The sequence below is a fragment of the Panthera uncia genome, chromosome B1, assembly GCF_023721935.1.
Source record: "Panthera uncia isolate 11264 chromosome B1, Puncia_PCG_1.0, whole genome shotgun sequence".
In the NCBI taxonomy this organism is placed as follows: domain Eukaryota; kingdom Metazoa; phylum Chordata; class Mammalia; order Carnivora; family Felidae; genus Panthera; species Panthera uncia.
Genome location: NC_064811.1, coordinates 179,767,157 through 179,792,778, shown reverse-complemented (window position 1 = coordinate 179,792,778; position 25,622 = coordinate 179,767,157). Strand labels below are relative to the sequence as shown.

The 25,622-nt window shown below is 35.5% G+C and overlaps 1 protein-coding gene across 3 annotated transcripts in view; it reads right to left on the bottom strand.

The window, feature by feature from the left end:
* Positions 1-526: 526 nt before the first annotated feature.
* The window catches only part of MICU3 (mitochondrial calcium uptake family member 3), a 109,459-nt gene continuing 84,363 nt past the window's right edge, over positions 527-25,622 (bottom strand). For 2 of the 3 annotated variants that reach the window (XM_049631703.1, XM_049631704.1), the window contains 7 exons: positions 24,346-24,441; positions 18,461-18,561; positions 17,821-17,992; positions 7,772-7,880; positions 5,555-5,712; positions 4,448-4,516; positions 527-2,741 (listed from right to left, as the gene is read on the bottom strand). In XM_049631703.1, coding sequence (XP_049487660.1) covers positions 4,448-4,516; positions 5,555-5,712; positions 7,772-7,880; positions 17,821-17,992; positions 18,461-18,561; positions 24,346-24,441 — 705 coding nt within the window. In that variant the 3' untranslated portion in view covers positions 527-2,741. The other variant, XM_049631705.1, reaches the window with a different exon arrangement.

Here is a 25,622-nt window from a genome sequence, read left to right as displayed (position 1 = left end):
AGGAGCTGTCTTCGTAAAACAATGCCTACAAAATGCCAACATCGGTAAAACGGGGGCTGCTGTAGTGTTGGCTTAAGGATTTTAAGCCATTTAAACAATCAGTTCTGTAAAGCAAAATTCATACTCCATTAAGTCACCATGAAAAACTTTCTGAAAAGCTTTTTAGTACCCATGACTATAATTCTATAATGTATGAATTCCTATTATACACTTTGAGAAGCTTTATGGCTCTGTGATTTATTTACACCTATTAAAGTGTTGATAAGATTAATCTCACTGGCATGTATTACCATACCAGAGGGACTAAGATCAATGTCGGTTTGGTAACCGACAAAAATTTTCAAAGTTTGAAGAAAGACATTAATCCACAGATATACGTACAAACAAAAAACTAAGTTTCTTGATTCAAGGGCAGGTACATTTACTTTAAGATACTATAAGAATGTACAACAGGTTGCTTTACAATTATATTTTATAATAAGAACAATGAACTGGATAAATTAAATGAACTTCTTAATATGAAATGATACTGAGAAAATAGCATAAACTTTTTACCATGTAGGCTTTCTGTAGAGTACGATACTAAAATTTATGTGTAGTTTCATGTTTCTAAAGAATAATTTGTAGAAGGAAATACTGAGAATAACGGCATACATGTATTTCATATGTTACTATTAAAGCATTAAAAATTTTTAATGGATGTAAACAACAATCCAGTGAGATATTTTTACCTCCCAATTTACAGATGATAAAGTTCAAGGGTAATAATATATAACCACTGTAATTTGTTACTTTTTCATTTTAAGTTATCAGAATATTTTATTTATTCCCTTTTTAATATTATGTTGCAGCCTTATAAATAAATATTCATTTATACTGATAAAAAATAAAGCCTGCATACGTAGTGTGCCTTGGGAGAGTGACAGAATTATAAAGAATTTTCATGAGCTAATTCATTTTTATATCTATACTGACAGAAGTGTTCCAAACAGCAATTTCTCCATGTGTGCAAGATAATATAACTTTTAGTCAAAGATGAAAGTAAACTGCATGTCTTCAATTATTTTGGATAGCAAATAATTACTATTGAGAACATTCAGTGTAAGGTAGAATAGACCTTGGACATGTTAAATGAGTGGGTTGGCATTTTCATTTAGTCAATCAACTGAGTCAACCTTCAAAGCAGGTGAAATTAAATGATTATACTGCATGGAATCTTCAAATCCATGAATCATATATATTTCTATATCAATGTAATAAATAATGCCAGATAAAGAATGTACAAAGTTTAACAAATACATAGTCAATGCTAATCGTAACATTTTCTTGGAAATAACAGTACTTTTATAAATAGGCGGATGCAGAACTACCAATTTCACATTTATAACTTATAAAAACAAAGTCCATATTTCCTATTTTCATATGCAAAAGCAAGGTGATAGTTGGAGTGTGTGCAATTTACATTAAATACATCTCAGAAAAGAAGATAAATGAACTTACCTTCCACATACAATATATAAATATATTAACTTCGTTGTTCTATTTTTGTACAGTATCCTTTCATAAACTATACGTTCTAACTGAACAAACTTCCATTAAATGCTATCAAATTATTTTCTCCACGTGAAAACCTAATTTTGTTTCTCTCTAGAAAGTTTTTCTTTTCTCTTTAAGTCTTTTGACTTAATGAATTTGAAATATCATTTTGAAAGAATTAATTTACTTAAGTTATTCATTATGACCAGCTGTTTGGCATCACTTTTGCACGTGGTCCTTTTGCAAGAAACAAAATCTTAACTTCTACCAAAGACAGACATCACTCGTGTACGTCTTACATCCGCCCCGTGCAACACTCCCGAACAGCACGTCACACGGCTGCAAGACATCGCTGCGACTGGCGTTACGACACATGCCATCTGCTGTCAGGAGCAGCGGCATGTTAAAGGCGGTCACGGCAAGGACAGTAGGTGCTGTAGCCACCACGGTTTCTACCATGAAGATGTGACTTTTTTGGAGAAAAAAGAATCTGCATTTGAAATTGCTTTACCGCACACGTGAAAGAGTATCAGACATTCTGATGACTTTGGCCAATAAACAAAAACTTTTAAAAACTGTTACTTGATTCACACAGTGTATGTAAAGTACTTTTAAAAGTTAAAAGTACAATGTAAACCATCATATTATATTTATATAGTAGCTTAATTTCTATTTGTTTTTCAAAATTATTTTAATGTAATTAAAAACCTGGTAATAATGGGGATTCATCAACAACTCTAAGGGCCTAAGATAAATCTCAAGTAATACTCATTTTTCTGAAAATAACTTCACAGTCTAAAACCAAAGAAAATATGTTGTTGCTATTAATTTTTAAGTGATCTAGATTGCAGGAGTCATATATTATTTTGAAATCAGGTAAATTTCTAATAAATAAAAAGTATTTAAAATACATTCTTACATAGTCATTGGAAGTATCTATATACTTCTGAAAGGAATGAAAAAGTACAGAGTTCAGTAAATCAATGCAAAAGCTCAACTTGATAACACATAACATTTACAGTTAGTGAGAAGATGCATATTATCTGTCTTATGTTCAAGAATTCAATCAAGAAAAACTATATTTAGTGTTTCTTCTTTTCCTTCATTTCTACATGCTGTGATCTGAGACCTGCTTTTACTCTGAAATTTTTGCTTCTTGGATCATCATATAGATAATAATCCTTTAAACTTTGCTTTAGAAGTACCTAATGAGAAAAAATATTAGCAATATTTATTTACGATGAAACCAAAAGGTGATGACATTAATCAACTATTATTATAATAATGTGAAACAGTAAGGCACATAATAAAAACACTCGACAATATAAGATTCAAAGACTTAACGTAAGACATTTCCTTTAACTTAAAATTTCAGCATTTTGCTAAGTAACTTGGCTAACCGAAAGGTCTAGAATAAAGGTAGTCGTTTTTATCTAGGGTTCCATGTACTACTTACTACACAGGATTAGTAGTGTCAGCGTGGCACTATTTTGGGTTGGTGGGGAACACTACCTATATGAACAAAGGGTACGGTCCTACTTGTTTTTTGTTTTAATGTTAGTGAAGTTTCTAAGGCAGTGGAAACTTCCTTCAAATAGAGAGGAGGGAGACCTGACTTCTTTTGCTAGCTCAACAGTTACCACCGTAAATAAATAAGCCTACTTGCCACTGAACATGTTAGAGCCAAAATGAGTTTCCCAAATGAGTTCCATACAAAAAAAAAAAAAAAAAAGAAAGCAAGCTTTGAAAGCTTTGTAAAATGGTGAATACTTGGTTTTCTCTCGGAAAGACACATAAATAGTGGCATATTAAGATCTGATAAGTTCTAAGGGGGAAGAAACCTACTGTATCATGTTAATTAGGATACTTCTCAAACTTAATTGACTAAGTAGATTTTTGTTGTTGTTGTTTTTTTAGAGTAATACGCATTGATATCCTATGGAACCGCTTTGGGAAATATTGCTAAAGACAAATACAAATGTTTCAGGCTTGAGGGAAACAGCGAGAATGTATACTGACAAGCATATATAAACGAACAAAACTGTTACTGATGAGACCTAACTAATACGAAATCACAATAAACCAAAATTTTGTAGCTACAATAGCACACTTTTAAAAGAAAAAAAGAAAACGTAAACCTCTCATTCTGGGGATCAGCAACAAATAGGAGTTACTTCTTTGGGTCGACACAAACGGAACGAATCTCGGGCATCTTCCTCAACTACGGCACTCAATGGTGATGGTTCGTTAACAGTAAGTAACACGGCTATGCCATGAGACAGAATGAGGCTCAAATCCTAGCTGGCCACTTACCAGCAAGTTATCTTGGGCAAATTACTCACTATGTCTTTATTTTCTCTGCTGTCACATGCAGTATCCAGCCGTGAAGATTAAATGAGATACTACATGTACAAGAACACCTATTAGAGGGCCAGACACCTAAAATAATTCTAAAAAAGTCAGCTGCTATTATTACAGCAGATGTTTGGACATGGTCCTATAAAATAGTTAACTAATATTCCCTTAGACGCTAATGGTCCCAGATCATAAAAATCCTATTTGGATTCATATTGTATCTGCTCACACACAAAACTGCAGGCTTAACAGAAAATTTTTCATTCAAGACATCCAAGAGAATTCCAGTCAGATGAGTATTTATTCTAGTTCCTTTTTGGATCACAGTGTAATAGTTGCAAATTCATGCTTTGTCATAATGATTAATTCTTAAATTAAATTACTGGTCTAAAATGAAATCATTAGAAGTGTAATTCTTCAACTGAAATAATGGGCTAAAATACAAAAATAAGTTCTAAGTCTATTTCTTTCAGCTATTTCCTAAGTGTCATAATAGAAAAATAAATTATGATTCTTTGTTTCTGAACAAATTTAGACAAACAGGGAAGCTACATACTTATCTGCTGTGAAGTTCCTTCTTTAGACAGGATTTGAAAGTGGGATACTTCTGAACTGTTTTATAACCCTGCGGAACAGAGGATTACCAGTATGTAAACGTACACAAAATATTATGGGGCCACAGGTATGCAATAAATAAATAAAGCAAAAATAAAAACATATAACATTTAAGAGATAAACACAGTGATTTGTAGCATGGTTTATATTTTAATCTGCTTCTGCTACTCTAAAATTTTTGAGGAAAAATAAATGATTTTCAATGTATGTCCTTTCAGGTATTTGTGACCTCAGTTGGGAGTGTTAACAGCTCACCACTAGGTGGCAGTTAAGTACACGGTATCTTTACCAAATTTAAAAAATCACTAAAAATCTTTAAAAACATTGTTTAAGATGAATCTCAATTTTTTTATATATAAATTTTCTCTTTTTAGATGTACAACATTTAGGGGTATTCTTACCAAAGACAGAAGATTGAACATTCTGTTAATAGAAAATTTTTTTTTTTTACCTTCCGTTTGTGGCACATCCACAAACATGTTAAATGTGCAAACATTTGTTGATTCATGCTACATTTCATTACTTAAACCATGTTTCTGAGAAAAAAAAATCACTAAATTTCTAGTAATTTTCAGTAGAAGATGTTAACAGGAAAAAATATTTCAACAGACAAAACAAAGGTTTTTAGTGTATTTTCCATTTAAAAAGTACTGAATATGCAGTGACCGAAGAGCCTCAAATTGCCTAGTGGAAATCTGCATCGTACAAAATGCTATGTCTTTGTCTAGTACCAAGTCTGAACTGCCTGTGTGCAGACTGAATTAATCAAAAAATATTTGACATTTCTCCCCACAAACGGAGAGGAACATATTAACTGGATATGAAAGTGAGTTACTGAAATTCAAACTGATTTATATTTTCAAAAAGCATTAACTTTAATCATCTCAAAGTGTTTTTGAAAATAGGTATGACCTTATGTGTTTTCTTTTCAAATATGACATTTCATGTTTCTATCCTTAAAAATTTGTATAAATTGCTTCTGAAACGGAGATGAGTTTTTTCTTTCAGTTTTTAAAAAGGATATCAATAGGCTTCAAATTTATTTTACCCGGAATCCTCTATGGAGTCTGTCTTTCATAATTCCAATAAATTCTTTATAACTTAACTGATCATCTTTGTCAACGTCAAAAATCTTGAAGACTGTGTTCACTAAATGTGGTGAAAGTTTGAGGCCAGTAGCTACATAGACGGCACGCTTAAATTCATCTGGATAAATGTTACAGAAAAGGAGGAAATAGTTAATATTATTTTTATAATATATGTTAACTACTAGAAAGGTTAAAAAAGAAGTTTTTCTGACCATGGGTCATGACTTTATGTAACACGCGACTTTTCATCAATCATGCTATCTTTTAGGGAACAGAGAATTTATGTGGTTTGAATTAAAAAGGCCAAGCAGTAGCTGTATCTTAGGTTAATAATGCATTCATATTTGATGATGTTTAATGAACACCTACTATCAGTGATAGACGTACTAGAAATTAAGCTGAATAAGTTACCAAGAAACCTACAGTGCAGACAAATGATGAGACACCTGTCCAAATAACCGTTACACAGGACCACACAAATATTAACGAAGTGTATGAGAACTTGGACAGAGTGACTACTTCCGTCTGTAGTGTGGAGTCGTAAGGAAAGGAAAGAGAAGAGCAGTGATTAGGAAAGGCTGCAATTTGTATGTGAGCTGAACCCTGAGGGATGGATGAATTCTGCTTGTGGAGATGAGGGAAATGGCAGAGGAGGGGACAAGAATGAACACAGGCGTGGGGGGAAAGAGGAGAGTCTCGGGCACGCTGGGAGGGCAACAAGTGGTCTGGTCCGGACAGAGCCCAGGGGACACGGAGAAGCTGGAGAAGCTCTGCACAGGGACTCTGAGGTAAGGAGCCTGGACAGTCTTCAACAGGCAAGTGTGGAACGGAGGAGTTTACACAGCAGGCGTGTCGTAGAAGGGATCACGTCTTAGAGAGATCACTGTGTGAGCTGTCTAGGAAACATCAGAGAGGAAGGTGGATAATGGCAGGAATACCACAGGGTTGGCCACCGCAATGGTCCTTCTGAGAGGTAAACACCTGAAAGTAAGTGCTAGCAGCAACAGCAAACAAAGAGAGACGGATTCCGAGCACCTGCCAGGGCACACATTTGATTGCTTTCATTCCTAGTTCCATACAGTAAAAGAGCAACTTTCCATTCTGAACCAGGTAAGCAGATGCTGACTTTTTTTTCCTCTCAAGGTTGACTAGTGGGTTCATCATGGCAGTAACTGCCGGTCTGTGAAAGCAGGGCTCCCAAAGTTTTGGTTTTCAAACACAAAAGTAGTTGAGCTGAGATGTCTTTTTTGAACATCTGCACTAGACAAGGGTGAAATAGGACAAATTTTCAGGTTTCTCTAACTCAGCGAGTACATGAATGAAGCTAGGTGAGGGATTCAATATCTATGTTTTGGGGGGAGACGGAATTTATGAGCATTTAGGGACTACAGTTTGGCTTCTCCCCAGAACTTGGTAATAGAAAAACAAGACTGTCCTCTGAGATTTAAACTTGGGAATTAGCACTTATTAGATTATGGCAGACACAGGTAGAATTACCTCAAAGACGTAAGTGGCAAGTCCTCATATGGCAAGAATGGTAAACAAAAGACACATTAGGGAAGGGAAACTGGTCCCAGCTACAGAATCTTAGAAAACGGACTGGACTCGTTAGTTTGTCTATAAGGAAAGAATGAAGCTGATCCTGAGGACGACAGCATTCTGAATTCTATGACAGTGTATTTCTTTGGAAATTAAGCAAAATCAACATATAATTTTATATGTGATTCTTAAAACTTGATTAACATAAGTCCACAGCAAAGAGGGGGCTCTGTTGGCAAAATTCAGGCTTCTCGATCAGCAGGGACTGAGCAAAAGATCAGAAATACAAATATCACCCTGTGATGACGTTTGAGCGTGGCCAGTTGGCTCTTCCATAGGTGCACACGCACTGCACAATGCTACCAGCGGCCATGAGGTTTCTTCCTCTTTGAATCTTTACAAGCATCACTAAGTCTTCTCTATAAGATGAAATGAAGGCCAATAATAAATTTAATGGAAAAATTTAGCATATTTCCCTAAACTCTGCTGGAAAACAGATTTCCCATCAAAGTATGTATCACACTTTCAGGTGACTTGATGGCTAATATGAAATACTTTATTAATTTGTTATCGAAGCTCCTAGAAACAAGATAGGATCATTATTTTTTGCCTCTAAGTACTGAAAGACGATTACTTACCTTGCCCTATAGAGCGACTTGCAAAGTTATACATATTCAAGGCTATTGCAAAGTCTTCTAAGTTGTTCAGAAACTGGAAAAATGACCTGAATTCATCAAATGTGATGCCCTATATTGGGAGAATACATGGAAATATATTTAGTATTGCCAAATTTATTAAAATAAGCATCTGTACTTACTAGACATAAATAGATTAGGCACTTGCCATATCTCATGTAGGTAAACATTTCCAGGGCACATTCTGAAGCCTCCTTCCTCAAATGGAATGTAAAATTCACTCAGATTTATTTCCACTGCATAGGGTTGCTACCATTAGCATGACAGGTGAAAATACTTTTAAAACACTGTCATATCTGCACAAAGTTTCAAAAATGATACAATAAAAATGAATAAAACTTTTACAACCACTTTGGAGACCTCTTTGGTTGTTTCTTATAAAGGTAAACAAACAGCTACTATATAATCTAGCCATTCCATCCCTAGGTGTTTGCCTAGGAGAAATGAAAACACACGTCTCCCCAAAGAGTTGCACACAAATATTCACAGCAGCCTTATTCATAATGTCCTAAAGCTGGAAATACCCCAGATGACAGGTGAATGCATACACAAGTAGTGGTCTAACAATACCAAAGGACCCAGCTATGGCTTGGCAACATGGATGAAGCTCAAGTGAAAGAAGCCAGACACGAGACACCACATGCGATATAATTTCAATATATGAAATTCTAGAACAGACGAGAGTTATGTAAAGTGACGGCAAGTAGATCAGTGGCTGCTGAGGGGCTGCGGAAGGGCAGGTGGACAGGGAAGGGGCACAACGCAACAGTGCACTTTTTTCAGGTGACAGAAGTGTCCTAGGACTCTGGTTTCTAGTCTAGCATGAAAGAAACTTGGAAGCAGCCACTCTGTCCTAACAAGTAAAAAGCTGAATAAACAGAGGGGGAAAAAACCCAAAAAGCTTCAATTTTGAAAACTGTACTTTAGGCCTAAGTTTTTTAAACCCTAAGAGTAAGTATGATGATTAAGAAGAAGAACACGAGAGGAAAAACACCCCTAGAACACCAGTTTCTCCTGTACACGTATTCCTTAAATATAACTCAGCATTTGGCCATTAATGTCTGTAACAATGAAAATGCGAAAATCAAAATGCTGAACAGGCCAGAGGCAGGGTACTTTCACTTGTTTCTGCCACGATAACTCTGCCAGGACAGCACGAGGAGGCCCCGTGAGTGCACACTTACAGTTCTGGGCCCACGGAGAGGACCCCGGAACGTCATCTCCATAAACTGCAAGGACTACCACCGCTACCAGCTCAACGCACCGTGTATCTCAGACAATGTACATTTGGCCATGAAGAGCTACATTTAAATTGTTATGTTCTCAGCAAAACTAATACAACTGACAAAGTAAACAGAAAAAGGGCATAGGGCTAAGAGCTTAGGCTTAACAATTTCTCACCTTAACATACATGAAAAGGGAAAGGGAAACTAACGAGGCAGCATTGGAAAGGCAGGGAAAGAACCAGAAAAGTCTACTTTCATATAAGCCAATTACTGATTAAACGATTATCAGAATCATATTCATTATCAATTTATTATCAAAATAATAATACCAATTTTTGGTATACATTATTTCCACTTCACCTGCAATGCTTTTTACCTGCAAGGAGAATTCTCACTGTCTTTTCTCTTCACTATTTTCTCTTCCTCTTTTCTTATATTCATTTATGGCCACTCCAACCCTGGATTTTGTTTTGTGACCTGATCCCAATTGCCATGTTTTCCAGGAAGGGCTGTTTGAATCAATTAGGGGGAGTGAGCCAGAAGGGGTTTGTCTTGATGTGGAGAGCTTGTTGCTAGGGAAACCGGTCACTGTTCTGGTTCTATATCAGTTTATGCTGTGGCCAGCTGCCACAGCAATTTTTAAGCAAAGTGTAAACAAAAATGTCAATTCTTTTAGGGAGCATAAGATTAAAAAGCAAATCGAGGTATGACAGAATACAATGTTCACCATCTGAATCTTTAGATTTTTCAGAAGAGTGATGTCATGTTTCAGAAAGATAGGTCAGATTCAACACCATATAATTATTCTTCTGTGTAGATTAAATTCTTTGTGTTTGGAAATAGAGAATCATAAACTTGAAGAACAGGGAATTCATTTTGATAATTTAAAGCACTCCATTTTTAACAGTAGCGAGAGAACGATAGTGTCAGGAGGTAGAGTCATTTCTTCTTCGTCTCACCACCAGAATCACTTTTATAATGAACCATTTGGACTTGAAAGGAAAATGTCCTAACTGTGAGAAGTGGAATGAAAAGAAGTATCTTACATTGTAGCAAAAATAACATGATGATAATAACGGAAAAATTTAAAGCATCAAAAAGACATGAACTGAGAATCAAGAAATAAACCCAAATATCTACGATAGAATGATTTTCAATATGAGTGCCAAGGCCATTTATTGTAGAAAGAACCTCTTTCTTTTTAACATCTTTTTAACAAATGGGGCTGGGACAACTGTTTATTCACACTAAAGGAAAGAAGTTGAACTCTTATTTCACTTCATAGACAAAAATGAACTCAAAATGGGTCAAAGACCTAAATTTAATAGCTAAAATTATAAAAATCTTACAAAAAAACAGAAACAAAAACTTCATAACCTTGGAACTGGCAATGGTTTCTTCCTCTTTTTTTTTTTTTTTTTTTACATCAATATATTCTTTATTTTCAAAGAGGAAGAGCTGTTGTATCTTCTTCCTGGTAATAGTTTCTTAATATGACACCCAAAGTATGAGCAACAAAAGGAAAATAGAGAAATGAGACGTTGTCAAAAGTAAACATTTTTTGTGCATTAAAGGATACTATCAAGGAAAGTAAAAAGACAACACACAAAATGGGAGAAAATACTGGCAAATCGTGTATCTGACAGGATTCTAGTATCCAGAACATATAAAGAACTCTTAAAAATCAATAACATAAATGGGAATGCAAGCTGGTGCAGCCACTCTGGAAAACAGTATGGAGGTTCCTCAGAAAACTAAAAATAGAACTACCCTATGACCCAGAAATTACACTACTAGGTATTTATCCAAGGGATACAGGTGTGCTGTTTCAAAGGGACACATGTACCCTCATGTTTATAGCAGCACTATCAACAATAGCTAATGTATGGAAAGAGCCCAAATGTCTATTGATGGATGAATGGACAAAGAAGATGTATATATACACAATGGAGTATTACTCGGCAATCATACAGAATGAAATCTTGCCTTTTGCAACTACGTGGATGGAACTGGAGGGTATTATGCTAAGTGAAATTAGTCAGTCAGAGAAAGACAAATATCAAATGACTTCACTCATATGAGGACTTTAAGAGACAAAACAGATGAACACAAGGGAAGGGAAACAAAAATAATATAAAAACAGGGAGGGGGACCAAACAGAAGAGATTCATAAATATGAAGAACAAACTGAGGGTTACTGGAGGGGGTGTGGGAGGGGGAATGGGCTAAATGGGTAAGGGGCATTAAGGAATCTACTCCTGAAATCATTGTTACACGAGATGCTAATTTGGATGTAAATTTAAAAAATGAAGAAAATAAAAAATAAAAGTAAAAAAAATCAGTAACATAAAGACAACACGATTAAAAAATAGGCAAAAGACTTGAATAGATATTTTTCCAAAGAAGATAGACAAATGGCCAACAAGCACAGGAAAAGATGCTCAACATCATTATTCACTGGGGAAATGCATATTGAAACACAATGATACCACTGCACATCCACTAGGATAGCTAAAATTAAAAAGGCAAGCAATAACAAGTGTTACTGTGGAGAAAAATGTAGAAACATTAGAAACTTCAGACATTATTAATGAGATTATAAGATGCTGTGGCTACTGTGGAAAACAGTTTGGTAGTTCCTTAAAATGTTAAAAATTAAGGATGCCATGTGACCCAGCTATTTACCCTGAAGTATATATTTAATTCTCTGACAGTTCAAAACACATGTCCACATGAAAAAATTGTATACGAATATTCATAACAGCATTATTTGAATAGTCAAACTGGAAACAACTCAGAAACAATTCACCAACTGACAAACAGAGGAAATGTGATATATCTATATAATAAAGTAGTATTTGGCAATAAAAAGGAATGAAGCGCCATTATTTGCTAAAATATGGATGAACTTTGAAAAAGTTATGCTAAGTTAAAGAAGCCAGACATAATGGATTACAAATTATATGACTGCACTTTTATGAATATCCATTATAGATAAATTCATAGAAACAAAGCAGATTAGTGGTTGCCATGGGCTAGGGGGAGGTGAACTGAGGAGTGACTGCTTAATGGGTTATGGGGTTTCTGTTTAAGATGATGAAAAAGTTCTGGAACTAGTATTAATGATGATTGTATAACATTGTGAACAGAATGCCTCCAAATTTTACTCTTTAAAATAGTTAAAAGGGAGAAATGGTAAATTTTATGTTATGTGTCTTTTATAATAAAAATTTACATATACTATTGAAATATGTCATTCAGGATGTGAACAAGCATGTGTAAGTCCATTTGGATGGAACTGTGGCAAGGCCTCAGTGAACAAAACCGAGAGAGTTGGTAAGACATAATTCAATCAAGAGACAAACTAGAAAATGCTGTAGATCTCAAGCTGCAGTGTGATTACACTGGTTGTACTGGCAGACACCATGCTCTATCTGCAGCCATGATGGAGCTCCCAGTGTGTGCACCTGTTTATCTTTGGTTGAGGTACATAAGCGTGAAATAATTATTAGAAGACTAGGACGAGACTGGGGGGAGTCATGCCATGGAAAATGGCAGGGTAGGGTGCTTAAAAAATTGGTCCCTCCATTGAAACAGCCATTAGCTGGGAAAGACTGACAGGATTAACTTTTTTCAAACTCTGGAATCTAATCCATAGTTGATAGCAAGGAGGGGACTGGTTAATGAAGAGAAGGGTAGCTGGAATTCAGGGAGAGAGCACTGTGGTGTTTCTGTCCACTGAACTACCATTTTTATCTTTCGGTGCTGTGGGATAGTGCTGATGTTCCCGGCGTGGCTTCCTGGTGCCAGAGGGCTACTATGGTATGCGATTATTAAATGTTGTGTTATTTAATATAAAATGTATTGGTAATTAAAATGTTGTTATTAAAATGTTACCACATGCGATCTGACCTGTATGGTAGTTCTCTGAGGGACTAGTGAAGAGGCTGACTTTTGTTTTGCCCCTCCCTCCTGGGCTTTCCTGGGGACAGTGACATCTATCAAAAGATTTAAAGACATGCACACTCTGTGCCTGCCTGACACAAGGGGTGACAGATGGGACAGGTGGCAGACAGAATCCAAAAACTTGACAAAGGGAAGGCTGAGGAGAATGGTACTAGAATAGGGGCTAACAGGGACACTGTAGATACCTGGGAAATTAAACGTAACCAGGAACTGCCACATGCTTTGAAAATACCTACGGATGTTAGGTTACCACATCTTGCAGATCTGTGGGCTTTGTGGAGGCAGGAGATGAAGGCAAAGGAAGAGGCTTCGGTAGCCTGGGTTAGTGCAGGAGGAATGCTCCAACTCAGAGCTGAGTTGCAAAGAGAACACTCTATGTTTTTCTTCCTGGTTCTGGGATGTAAGGATCTCTGTCAGTTCTCTGGCTAATCACTTAGATAACAGAACAGAGTCTTCAGTGACTATACATGACAAGAAATGCACTTTCCCCCATTTATTTAGTGACTTCGCCAAGCTATTTTGCGTACACAGCTGTAGGGGAGAGTTTGGTTTTTCAGAGTTAACACAGTATAATATTCAAAATGGTTAGGTTTTAGCAAAAAATTATAATGCATACAAAGAATTAGGAAAATATGGCCTATTCATCAGGAAAATACATCAACAGAAACCATCCCTGAAGAAGTCCAATCACTGGACTAAACAGACAAAGACTCGGAATCAACTAAAATACACTCAAAAGAGCTAAAGGAAACTATGGATAAAGAACTAAAGGAAATCAGGAAAACTACCTATGAACAAATTGAGAATATCAAGATAGAAATTGTAAAAAGGAACCAAATAAAAATTCTGGAGCTGAAAAGTACTGTAACTGAAACACAAAGTTGAGTAGGTATTCAGCAACAGATTTAAATAGGCAAAATAGAGATTCTGCAAACTTGAAGATAGAATAGTTAAAAGTATTCAGTCTGAGGAGCAGAAAGAAAAAAAAATGAGGAAAATTAACAGAACCTAAGGAACCTGGGGACACCATCAAGTGTACCAATACACAAATTATGGGACTTCCAGAAATAAAAGGGGAGAAGACAACAGAAAGAATAGTTTTACAAATAATGATTGAAAACCTCAAAAATTTGATGTACGACCTAAGTCTACACGTTCAAGAAGTTTCATGAACGTGAAGCAGGAAGAACTGAAAAGATCCATACCAAGACACATACTCAAACTGTCAAAAGACAAAGGCCATCTTGAAAGCAGCAGGAGAGAAGTGATTCTTCATAGAGAAGGGATCCTCAATAAGACTAACAGCTGATTTCTCATCAGAAACCATGAGGCCAAAAGTAAGTAGGACAGTTCAAGTGTTAAAAGAAAAACATCCGACCATTCTGTATGTGGCAGAATTCTGTATGTGGCAGAGCTATCCTTCAGAAATGATTAAGATGTTCTCAAGTAAACAACATGTGGCAAAACTATCCTTGAAAAATGAAGAAAGTAAGACATTCTCAGATAAAACTCAAGGGGGTTCGTTACTAGCAGATCTATCCGACAAGAAATGCAAAAGGGAGTCACTGAGGCTGAAAAGAAAGGAAACCAGAATCTAACTCAAAGCTATATGAAGAAATAAAGAATTCTATTTAGGGTGAAGGTAATGGTAATTACATAGATACTGCTTCATACTCGCTGGGATGGCTATAACTAAAAATTTATATATATATATATATATATATATATTATACATATATATATGAATATATTTATATATATATAAAACATATATATATATGAATATATTTATATATATATGTCTATGGACAGATGAATGGATAAACAAAGAGTATACATACATTGGAGCATAATTCAGCCATAACAAGGAATGGAGTACTGATACAAGTTACTACATGCGTGAACCTCAAAAATATGATGAAAGAAGCCAAACATGTAAGGTCACATATTGCATGATTCTATTTATATGAAATAGTCACAATAAGTAAATCCACTGAGACAGGAAATTGACAATGATTACTAAAAGCTGGAGAGGAATGACATAATTTGGAGGTCTATACACTAATGACTACACCCCTAAATGCTAGAGTCACATATCCAATTGCCTACATAACTTCTTCATTGAGATATCTCATAGGAATCTCAAACTTAAACTGTCCAAAATGAAACCATTCATTCTTTCCTAAAACCCCAAACTTGAAGTCTTGCTTAGCTCAGAAAATGGTACTGCTGTTTCACAATGTGTTTCAGGCCAAAACCCTAGGAATTCTTGATTCTTCTTTTTCCTTCACATTGAAATCTAATCCAGCAGCAAGTTCTATCAGCTCTCCTCTTTAAATGATCCAATTTCTCACCACCTTTCCCTACATTCACCCTGGTCCATGCCATGCTCATCTCTTGCCTGCACTCCTATAACAATATCCTAACTTGCCTCTTCCTTTCAGAGCTGGGCCAACTGAAGTGTACTCTGAATATACCAGCCATGATGATCTTTTGAAGGAGGAATCAGATCATATGTGGCCCATGAGTCACATATTTAGGTGTCACAGCAGACAGTGAATGCATGCTGAATAAATACTTGACGGATGAATGCACACAGGCCTATGTTCTAAAGCAAGGCTACCAAACTTTTCCTAGAGTAGACCAGAGGGGAAGTATTTTTATTTGTTTAGGAAATATAGTCTTTGCTGCAACTACTCAACTCTACTATTAGGACGCAAAAGCATTCACAGACGATACATTCAAAGAATGAGTGTGGCTATGTTCCAATAAAATGTTATTTCTGAAAACAGAGGAGGTAGGTAGTTTGCTGACTCCTGTTTCAAATTTTAATAATGTAGTAGTGTCCCATCACTCTTACAATCACCATTAGAATAAAATCTAAATTCCTCGAAGACCTAACCCATCTCAGTCTCTCCATCTCCTACTACTTTCCTATGCACTTACTTTACCCTATTTTGCAATTTCTCAAATAAACTCAGCTTTTTCTGTGCCCACGCCTTTGGTATTTGCTGTTTCCTCTGCCTCTTTGCATAGGTCATTCCTCACAGTCTTTCCTCAAAAGCTACCTCTTCAAAAAAAACCTTTCCCCAACAGTCCATCTTCTTTTCCAGTCCTCATGACTTTTGTTTAACATCTATCATTATCTGGAAATAAATCATTTATTTATTTTTTGTTTACTTGTTTATTGTGTCTCTCCACTAAGAGGTATTTCCATGAGAAGGATTTTGCTGATCTTGTCACTTTATCTACAGTAGCTAGAATAAGGTCTCAAAAATGGTTGATGCCCAATATCTGCTAGATACATGGATGAAAATTAAAGTATTTTAGAAATGTCAAGTGCTATCCAAGTAGCAGTACCTGTTATTCTTTTGGAAGGAAATGGATGAGAAATGAGAGGAAGGGAAAGATATAAGTAGGGTGTGGTAGGAGTATCATTGGCTTACAGTCTTGGGTTTGATTCCCTGAACAAGTGTCTAAGTATCTGAGAAGACTTGGCTTCACTTTTTCTAAAAGAAAAAATGTCAATATCTGGAAGTCTGTTCTAAGGATTGATGACGTAATATCAAACCAAACAAACATCAGGAGAATTGATGCTGGTTCATTTGCCAAATTTTCTTTCTTTTTTTTTTTTTTTAACTGTAATGATTTGTAAAACTAAGATACTTCTATCAATTATAAGTTTTCAGAAACTGAATTTAGCCTAAAGGAAAACTTTTTATTTTCAGATAATTTTTTGATGTATAAGTTGCAAAAACAGTATAAGCGTTCCCATACACTCTTTACCCTGGAACTGAACTTTTTGAGTTACAGATTGCTGTTTCCATTTGGTAAAAGACAAAGAAAAGCAGATTCATTAAAGCTCTAAATATTCTAGCAGCTTGACAAAGTAGTACAATTTCCGATATTTATTTTTAGGGATCTGGGTATCAATTGGAAAAAATTCAGTTTATCATACAAAACAGATAAAAGTCCTCTAAGAGATTATGTAAACTAATGGCCAAATGCATCAAGCCTTTTTTTCTCATTCCATAGGAGACCTGGAGAATTGTTAGCACTGTCACAGTGTAGCCACTTTAAACAAAGTCAAACTATTTGCAAGTTTTTCTTGGATAGATTAACTTGATCCTTCTATAAACACAAATAGAAGGCAATATATCCAAAACATCTCATGCTTGAAGGGGTACTTGTAACACCAGTCCCATTTGGTTGCAATGATGCATTCAAATACCACTAGATAATGCGACTGCTCAGAATTGCTGACAACACATTTGCTGCTAAACAAATAGACAATCAGTTGTCCCAGGTTCTTAACCATTCGTGCCATCTAAACTCTTTGAAAACCTCACTTCACTTCCTGATAAGATCCCTCACTCATCAAAGGCTGTCTTCAAATGACCTTTTTTTAAGGATATTATGGAATAAAGCGTTACTGAAATGATGTCGATATAAACTATTTTATATGAGGTGATGTTGATGTGGTAGTCAAAGCATATAGCTCAGTAGAATTCTCTTCAAAAATGATATTCATAATTTGAATTACACAACTGCTAATAATCTTAAAGGTTTTCAGCATTTCTAAGAAAGACATGGATATTGACCCAGAATTTTACATTAATCAAATTTTGAAAATTAGCCAGAGCACTTAGGACACTGAGGAAAAAAGAATGAAATATATCTGAAATATCTATTAATCCATAGCAGAGAAAAAGAATTAAGAAAAGGACAATATATTTTATAGACCTATATAATTACAAGATAGTATCATATGTAACAAAATAGATATGGGTGATTAGATACCTTTTCTTCAGGTATACTGTAACGCACATTTTCCAAAAATACTGATGTATTTTCCACATTTGTATATCGTAAAAGAATATGAGCAAAATCTTCTTCACTGATAGTGTTCATCCCATTAGAGTAGGAAAGGAATTCTATTTCTAGAACTTCTGTTTGTAGGTTATCCATGAATCTATGACAAAATATATAAAGAATGAATACGATAAATGAAGAATGATGGTGGAGGCTTTGGCTTCCCCATCTGTGAAATGGGGATAACACAAAGACCTTGCAGGGGAGCAATGAGACTTTCGAGAGTTACTGTGCAGTGCCAGGCGATTACTACATTGACACTATATCCATGTTTACTAATGTGGTTCACTGAGACTAAGGAGTTGGGGAGATACCTTCTCAGGAATATACAGGACATAATCAATCCAGATATCCAGGCATTTCTTATCATTCAGCAACTTCCTATTACACTTATCAAGATAACCACTAGTATGCTGGTACTGATGGAAGTGCGTATTTGTTATAGAGATATATTCAGTTAAGGTGAAAGCAGCCAAGAGGTGAGTATTTCTGCACCAGATCGTTCCTAGAGACCTTTCTGACTTCAGCATGTTAACATTTTTCAATACAAATATAAAGGTAAGCTCACCTATAAAAATCTTCAAAGTTGAGCTCAGCTTTTCCTTTCTTTCCAAAAAAGTGCACAAGAAGTGTAGTATCTGTTACCAAACTTGTAATGTCATCAGCACGCTTAAAAAAATCACAATTTAAAGGTGAGCTGCAATAAACAGAGTAGGGATACCCAACATCCCTCAAAGAATTTTATCACCATATAAATACCAAGAACATACAAACATTAACATTAGAATGAAAAGCATAAGGGTGCATTAATAAATGCCATTATTGGCAAAATGAAGTTCAATATTTGAAAACAGAAAAATATGATTGAAATTGATCTTTATCCTCAAAAAATTTTAAAGATTAGGATTATATTTTAAGGAGTTTTCAAACTCAAAGTATACATATAGGTTATCTGTATTTTAAATTATCTAAGATAGCTGAAATCCTTTACTAATCACCTAAATGTTTTCTCACTATATAAGTCATTTAGTTTGGATTTTCCTAATCAACCCAAAAAATCAATGTTTTTTAAGGATGTCAAAGGCGGTAAATTCTTCAGATGTACGAAACATGGGGCTGACAAAAGAACTGTCAGAAGCTTCACAAAATAGATTCCTTTAAGCATCACATTTTCCTTTTGTATTCCACATTTATGATACTTTAAATTGAAGATACTATATTTTGAAACTATTACTTTGGAAATTACACCATCTATAATTTTGTTTAAAATTCTTACATTATTTTTTGAATGGATAAGAAATTAATTCCAGAGGATTTTTTCCTGCAATTTCCAACAAGCGTATTCTTAAAATCACATAATTCTAGTCCTTATAAAGTTTACTGGCCTATGAAAACAGTCCTTTCCTTTAATGTAGCGATATCAATTTTCCTTTTTTTCCCTCTCTCTCCCCTTTGATTCTTTTCTCTTCCTTCTCTTCTCTCCTTCCTTCCTCACTTGGCCAATAACTCATACCTATCTTATAAAACTCAGGTATAAAAATTAAAATTCAAATGACCGTAACTCTCCCATATATTATCCTGGAAAATGTAAGAAAAATAAGAGGTCAAATAAGAACTACTATTTTCTGTATTTAAAAAAAACACAGTCATAAATATCCATCTAAAAGTACATATCTGAAATATTACTTCTTGGTGAGAATTTTGTCGGCATTTTATAGAAAACAGAAGAAACAGCATATACTTCTCTACAAAGGAGTAAGTTGTGATCTGTGTTCCCTGACAAAATGTCTCATCTTACCCATCTTCCACACATTAACTTTTGGTAATCCTTTGATTCTTTATAGTTCTCTTCCCAATCTTTCACGAAGACAGCAATTTTATCCTTCATAATATTTGTTGGATCTTTATTTCCCTTCTCCCTAGACCAACTATTATTAACTACTAATGACTAGTTCAATGTTATAGAGACTACATCTCGTGATTTGTCTTTTCCCTCCCACATGCCTTCTTTTAATCCCTGTTTTTCTAAAGTGGTCTCTTTGCTATGGTGATTACTCAGGTCTTTCTTAAAAACTCCAACATGTAGGTATCTTCCACTTTAAATGATCTCAGATTGGTGAAATTCTTTAGTAAGACTATAGGTCTTATTTATATTTATTTAGCTTGGATTTTCCTAGGTAATCCCTAGCATATAACCTCCTTTAACTGGTTTGAAAGATCTCTACTGCTTCTTAGTTTGCTGACAACTCCCAGGATTTTCAGGAGTTGGAATAACTTAGAAGTTTCCTGTAATATATCCAACTTCTTTGAAGATCTGATCGCCAGGGAGAAAACACCACAGCCTGGAAGCCAGGTGTCCCATACTATCTTTTAAATAAACCTTATCGAACAAGCAGATGATGGATGTTGAGGAATATGAGTGGTGCCAGCCTTTCAGAACTCCCTACTGATAGTAGGCAAGTATAATTTTCAGTAGTGCTCAAAAGGCACTATTACCTCCACCAGTGGCTTTAGGTGGAGGAGGCAGACTGCCATAAGGACAGGATTTAAAATCAGAAGATCTGAGTTTATGGATCTTTTGACCTTTAGCTTCCTTATCTATACAAGAGGCACAAACCTACCTATGACAATGAATGTGAGGATAAAATTAGGGTATGAATGTAAGTCAAGTATACAAGTGTTATTATTGGCAGTCATAAGCTGCTTTGGTGTAAAGCATTAAGACCATTGGGAAAAAAGAGATTTCTCATGTTAATTATAAACATTCTTTTGTGATTGTGTATCATCAAGTCTAATCCATCATTATCCATGGAACAGCTTAAGGAAGCAGGGGGAGGAAATATTTGAGAAGGCATGACTAAATGGAGCATCAAGTGGAAGCTCTATCCAATCAGAAGTCAGTATGAAGAATGGGGCGGGGGGGGGCGGGTATCCATCTAGAAGCTAGAGGAAGGGAATGTGGGGGAGGTATAAAGTGGGTAAAAAGAGGGGCCATGGTGTTCTAGAAAAAGCTGCTTACTTCACAAATAAGTAGTGGTGTGGTGAGCACATAAGACGGTGAGCTCAAGTGTCAGATTTCTGGCTTCGGATCCTGAATTTTAACCGCTTAGTTAGGTGACCTTGGGAAGTTAACCTCTCTGAGGACATTATTACCCTCAGGAATAATAATAGTACCTACCTTGAAGTGTTGTGAGGCTCAGGTAACACATGTAAATCATTTAGCACTATAACTGGCATACTGTAAATGCTTAACAAATGTTGGCTATTGTTTATTTTTGCCAAATCAATATATTTCAAGAAGTTGAAAAAGGACTAGACGAGACAGAAAAGATGATAATGTTGACGCTTAATGCAGAAAAAGTTTTACATGGTGCACTCTTACTTCTTTTGTTAACTGAAACTGCCCATATATGTTATATAGACCTGAAAAAAAAAGCCTTCAAATGAGAACACCAAAAGTTAGTGAACTCCGATAACACCCTCATGAACTGTTTTCCTTTAGTGCTGTGATGTCCTCTACCTCAAGACCTGACACAGTGAAATGAGATGGCTTTGTTTTACACAGGTTTTAAAGAATGACCTCATTCTTCCAGCTTTTCTCATGCCCACTGAACAGAGCAGATCTTCGTTTACAGTCTTTCATCATCAAAATCTTATTAGACTTAGGTTGCACTTATCCAGATAATCCAGACCCACAGAGGCATAAGTAACAGTTTGACATTAGAGAAAAAAAATTAGAAAATGGAAATGGTGAAAACTTTTCTCCCCCCATTCAATGAAACAGAGCACTGTTGGGAGTCATTGAAAACTATACCAGTGCCCTTAGTATCCTGGCAGTGTTATGTAACTTAAATCACAGGGGAGTTGGGACAAAATAGAGACTTTATCCCTTTGATTCTTGTGCTCATTGTTAAAATAAAATGAATTCAGGTGTTTTCATAACAAAGCAAGAAAAAGCCACAAAAGAACCCTATGGCCATTTATGAAAGACCCTTATCTTTTGGGGCTTAAAAATTACTTTAAAAGATTTCATCAAAAATAAAATAAATTAATAAATTTGCATGGAATTTAAAATGTCAAATATTCCAAATTTTTAAAATATCTTTCAACATATTTTTATTGATTACAGTGGTATGATAATCGTATCAAACTCTATCCAAGGGTGGCGTATCAAACAGATTTCTAAGCTTTCTTTCAAACTAATGTGAATTCTGAAATACTGATACTATAAACAATTCGATGTACATTGGTATCAGTAGGAACCGATAAGGAATTACGATGAGCTGTAACTTAACTACAGTTAATTCTCAATTATCCTCTCTCATGTGGGACGGTAGTAACAGAGATAATCCCCAAATAATTATTTTACTTTAGAAGACAATATAAGTTTTGTTTTCTTCTTTCTTCTATCCGATTTACTTTCATGATGTTTGAATCAATTCATTAAATAATCTAGCATCTTATGAGTGAAGTGTAGGTTGATCATAGCCAATAGTATGCTAGTACACCAGCTCTTTAGGAAAAAAACCCCCAACAACCCCGATTTGTAGTGTCGGCCAATTTCTATGGTATTAATTCCTCTATCATGGCCACTTTCAAGGACCAACAGGATGTCATGGAATGTTGAATTGGGAAGAGATGTGCAGAATTAGCTCTAGGAAGCCATAAAATCTAGCTCCAGCACACCTCTGACGAGTGAAAAACATCTTCAAAAGGTCTTATGCATACATATTAATCTTTGAGTATATGTAAGAGCTGACTGGTCTTCTGATATTAAACCTCCCCAGATCTGGATTAAATTCAACATCGAATTAGCAGATTGTGTCCACCTGTGGGAATTTCTTAGATTAAAGACAGGCTGGAGGCTGAGAGGTGGACAGTCTCCGATGGAAAGAGAGCAGGGACACGACTGTTAGTTTGAAGCTAGGTCCCAGTTGGGCTGTAGGGACTCCAGGGCTCATGTCCCCAGTTGCTCTTATTTCAGGCATTTACTACCACGTGCCTGCACAAATGATTACAGAAGTAAGTACTTCTAACATACCTGTAAATGGAACATCAATTACCACTTTATGCCTTAAAAATGGTTCAAATTAAAAGGTAATTTTAAAGGGTTAATTACTGGTTATAATTACATCATATTTACATATCAGAGGTAAATTGGAGAAAGGGAAAAATGCTTTATTTATGTTTTTGTATTTTAAAATTGAGCACAATTGACAAAACTAACATTGCCAAGTGTTTGCCTAGCCTAGGGGTGCCAACAGAGTAACACTGTATATGGGTAACAGAAGTGACACCTGGATTCCTGTTCACGTCTTCAGATTTTTAGGTGTAATTTTTAAGTCAAAGTTTAGGGCTGCCTGGGTGGCTCAGTCAGTTGGGCGTCCGACTTTGGCTCAGGTCATGATCTCGCAGTCCTTGAGTTCAAGCCCCATGTTGGGCTCTGTGCTGACAACTCAGAGTGTGGAACCTGCTTCAGATTCTGTGTCTCCCTCCCTCTCTGTCCCTCCCCAACTCACACTCTGTCTCACTCTCTCTGTTTAATAAATAAACATTAAAAAAATGTAAAAAAAAAAGTCAAAGTTAGAAAAAGAAATGAGAAGCTAACTTTAAAGAGAAAAATAATGAAAAATGTATCTCAGTATTTACTGAAAAGTTCTTTGTGGTAAGACTGACAGCCATTTCTAATAAAGTTCTTAAAAATTAATAGAAAATATAAAATAGTGTTTAATGTAAAAGACATAGCCCATCTTTAAAAATGACAAATCGCTAACAAAACAAAACAAATGAAAAATCCCTAATAACAGCAGCATAATGAGTCGGTGGTGGGTGCACCCCACCTGAGTGCAGCAATAAGGTACATGTCTCTAGAGAATTCAAGAACAATAATGAATAATTGTCAGTCCGTTTTTTAATTTTCCATGCACTGGCAATCCTGAACAGTGTCAAGTTAAAATATCCCTCCCTTCCTTGACTGACTTCTTCTAGCATACCTCCTCTATCCCCCTTGGTAAGCTACACGCTAATATTAGGAAATTTAATATTGAAATCTACCATACGCTAAAGCATTAGCTATCTTTTACCAAGTTAAAAGTTTCAGCCTTCATGTAACATTGCAAATTATAAGGTTAAAAGATTCAGTGAAACAATAAAATAGTACTTTCAAATTTCCTGAAAGTGAGCCTTAAGTTAAAAATAGCAATATTTCTTTTTAATTAAGTTGGAAAGTCACAAGTTGATTTAATATAGACCACTATAGGTGGCTTCGCAGCCACTGCCAGCACAGAAGACATATTCGAACATACCGTTCGGACACGGGAATTATTGCTTTACTGGACAAAAGGGAAAATATAAAATTATTGCTGGTTTCATCATTGTAACTCTGAAATGAAATGAAGACCAGATTTACAAAACGGCAAATAGTACAACGTCCTGCTTGAGGTTTAATTGTACCTCTGCGAGGTCTGAAAAGAGTGCTTGGCTTGTATTACGTCTCAGTGTATCCCAATAGCTTCTGGAGACCAGTTCCTCAGCATCTGTCTTAAGTACCTGTAGAAGTTTTAAGAAGTACATCTGAAATCTAAAGAACAGTCACAAAGAATGATAATTTATACACTTTAAGTCTCTTCTAGCCAACCTTGAAAAGAAAACACATTAACTTACCTGTTTTGTTTTCTGCTGCGCACAACAGTATTATATTACATTGCTGGTAAACCCGAGGTATTTTTTCAAAGGTGTAATGGTATATAACCACTATTTCCACGTACAATGTGGCTTTGTCAAAAAGAATCGCATTCCTCGGCCCTCCCCCATGCTGCCTACCGAAACATGCGTAACTTCTAAGAAAGTGTGAAATAAGCATTTTATTCACACCTTATGTGAATTCATTTGGAGAATATTTTGGTAATTTTGTAGCGATCTATAAAAATGATACTTAATTTAAAAATCAGTTATTGTTGGCTAGTGTACATTGTGTCAGTGCATCAAAGAGTCAAATGACCACATTCATATTTAGAGGAACAAAGCTGAAACTAATCTAAAACATATACAGAATAAATATGCCAGTTTACGTTAAACCACCTGAAGTTACTCAGGGATTTGGTAGCTGTGTCTATTGTGAATAGATGAGGGACTTCCTAATCTTCTGTCTCAGTACTGGCTAGACTGAAGAAGGCGATGGATACCAACGGTAAGAAATGCAGTCTAATCTTCATATGAAAATGCAGAACTACAAGCTTAACTTGGGTCTCTGTAAACAAACATAATTACACGCAGTTTCTGGCACGGTTTATCAGGGAAGATTTCACAGGTGCTCAGGCTTGGTATTCTGGTTATTGTGAGAAGAAAATGCTGCTTGGTGTACTTAGGAGCGGCTGATGATTTTTATTTTTGTGTGTGTTAATTTTTAAGTCTGGTGCCATTAATAAAATCATAATGCATTTGGGAATTATTTCAACACACTAAACTCTACTTCATTATTATTAATTGGAAAAAAACACTGCTTACTGCTCATATTTTAATAGAATCTTAGATGTTAATAATAATGTATAATTTAGCAGAAATCACTTATATAAACATAGAGGTACTTATTACCATCCATGTAAATGCAGCAATATACCAGAGGATCTGCTCATCACCCCCTCTAGTAACAAAATAAAATGTAACTAAGCAATTATAAGCCAAGTGAGTAAAATCAGCTGAATTTAGAACAAAGTCCGTGTCTTTATATA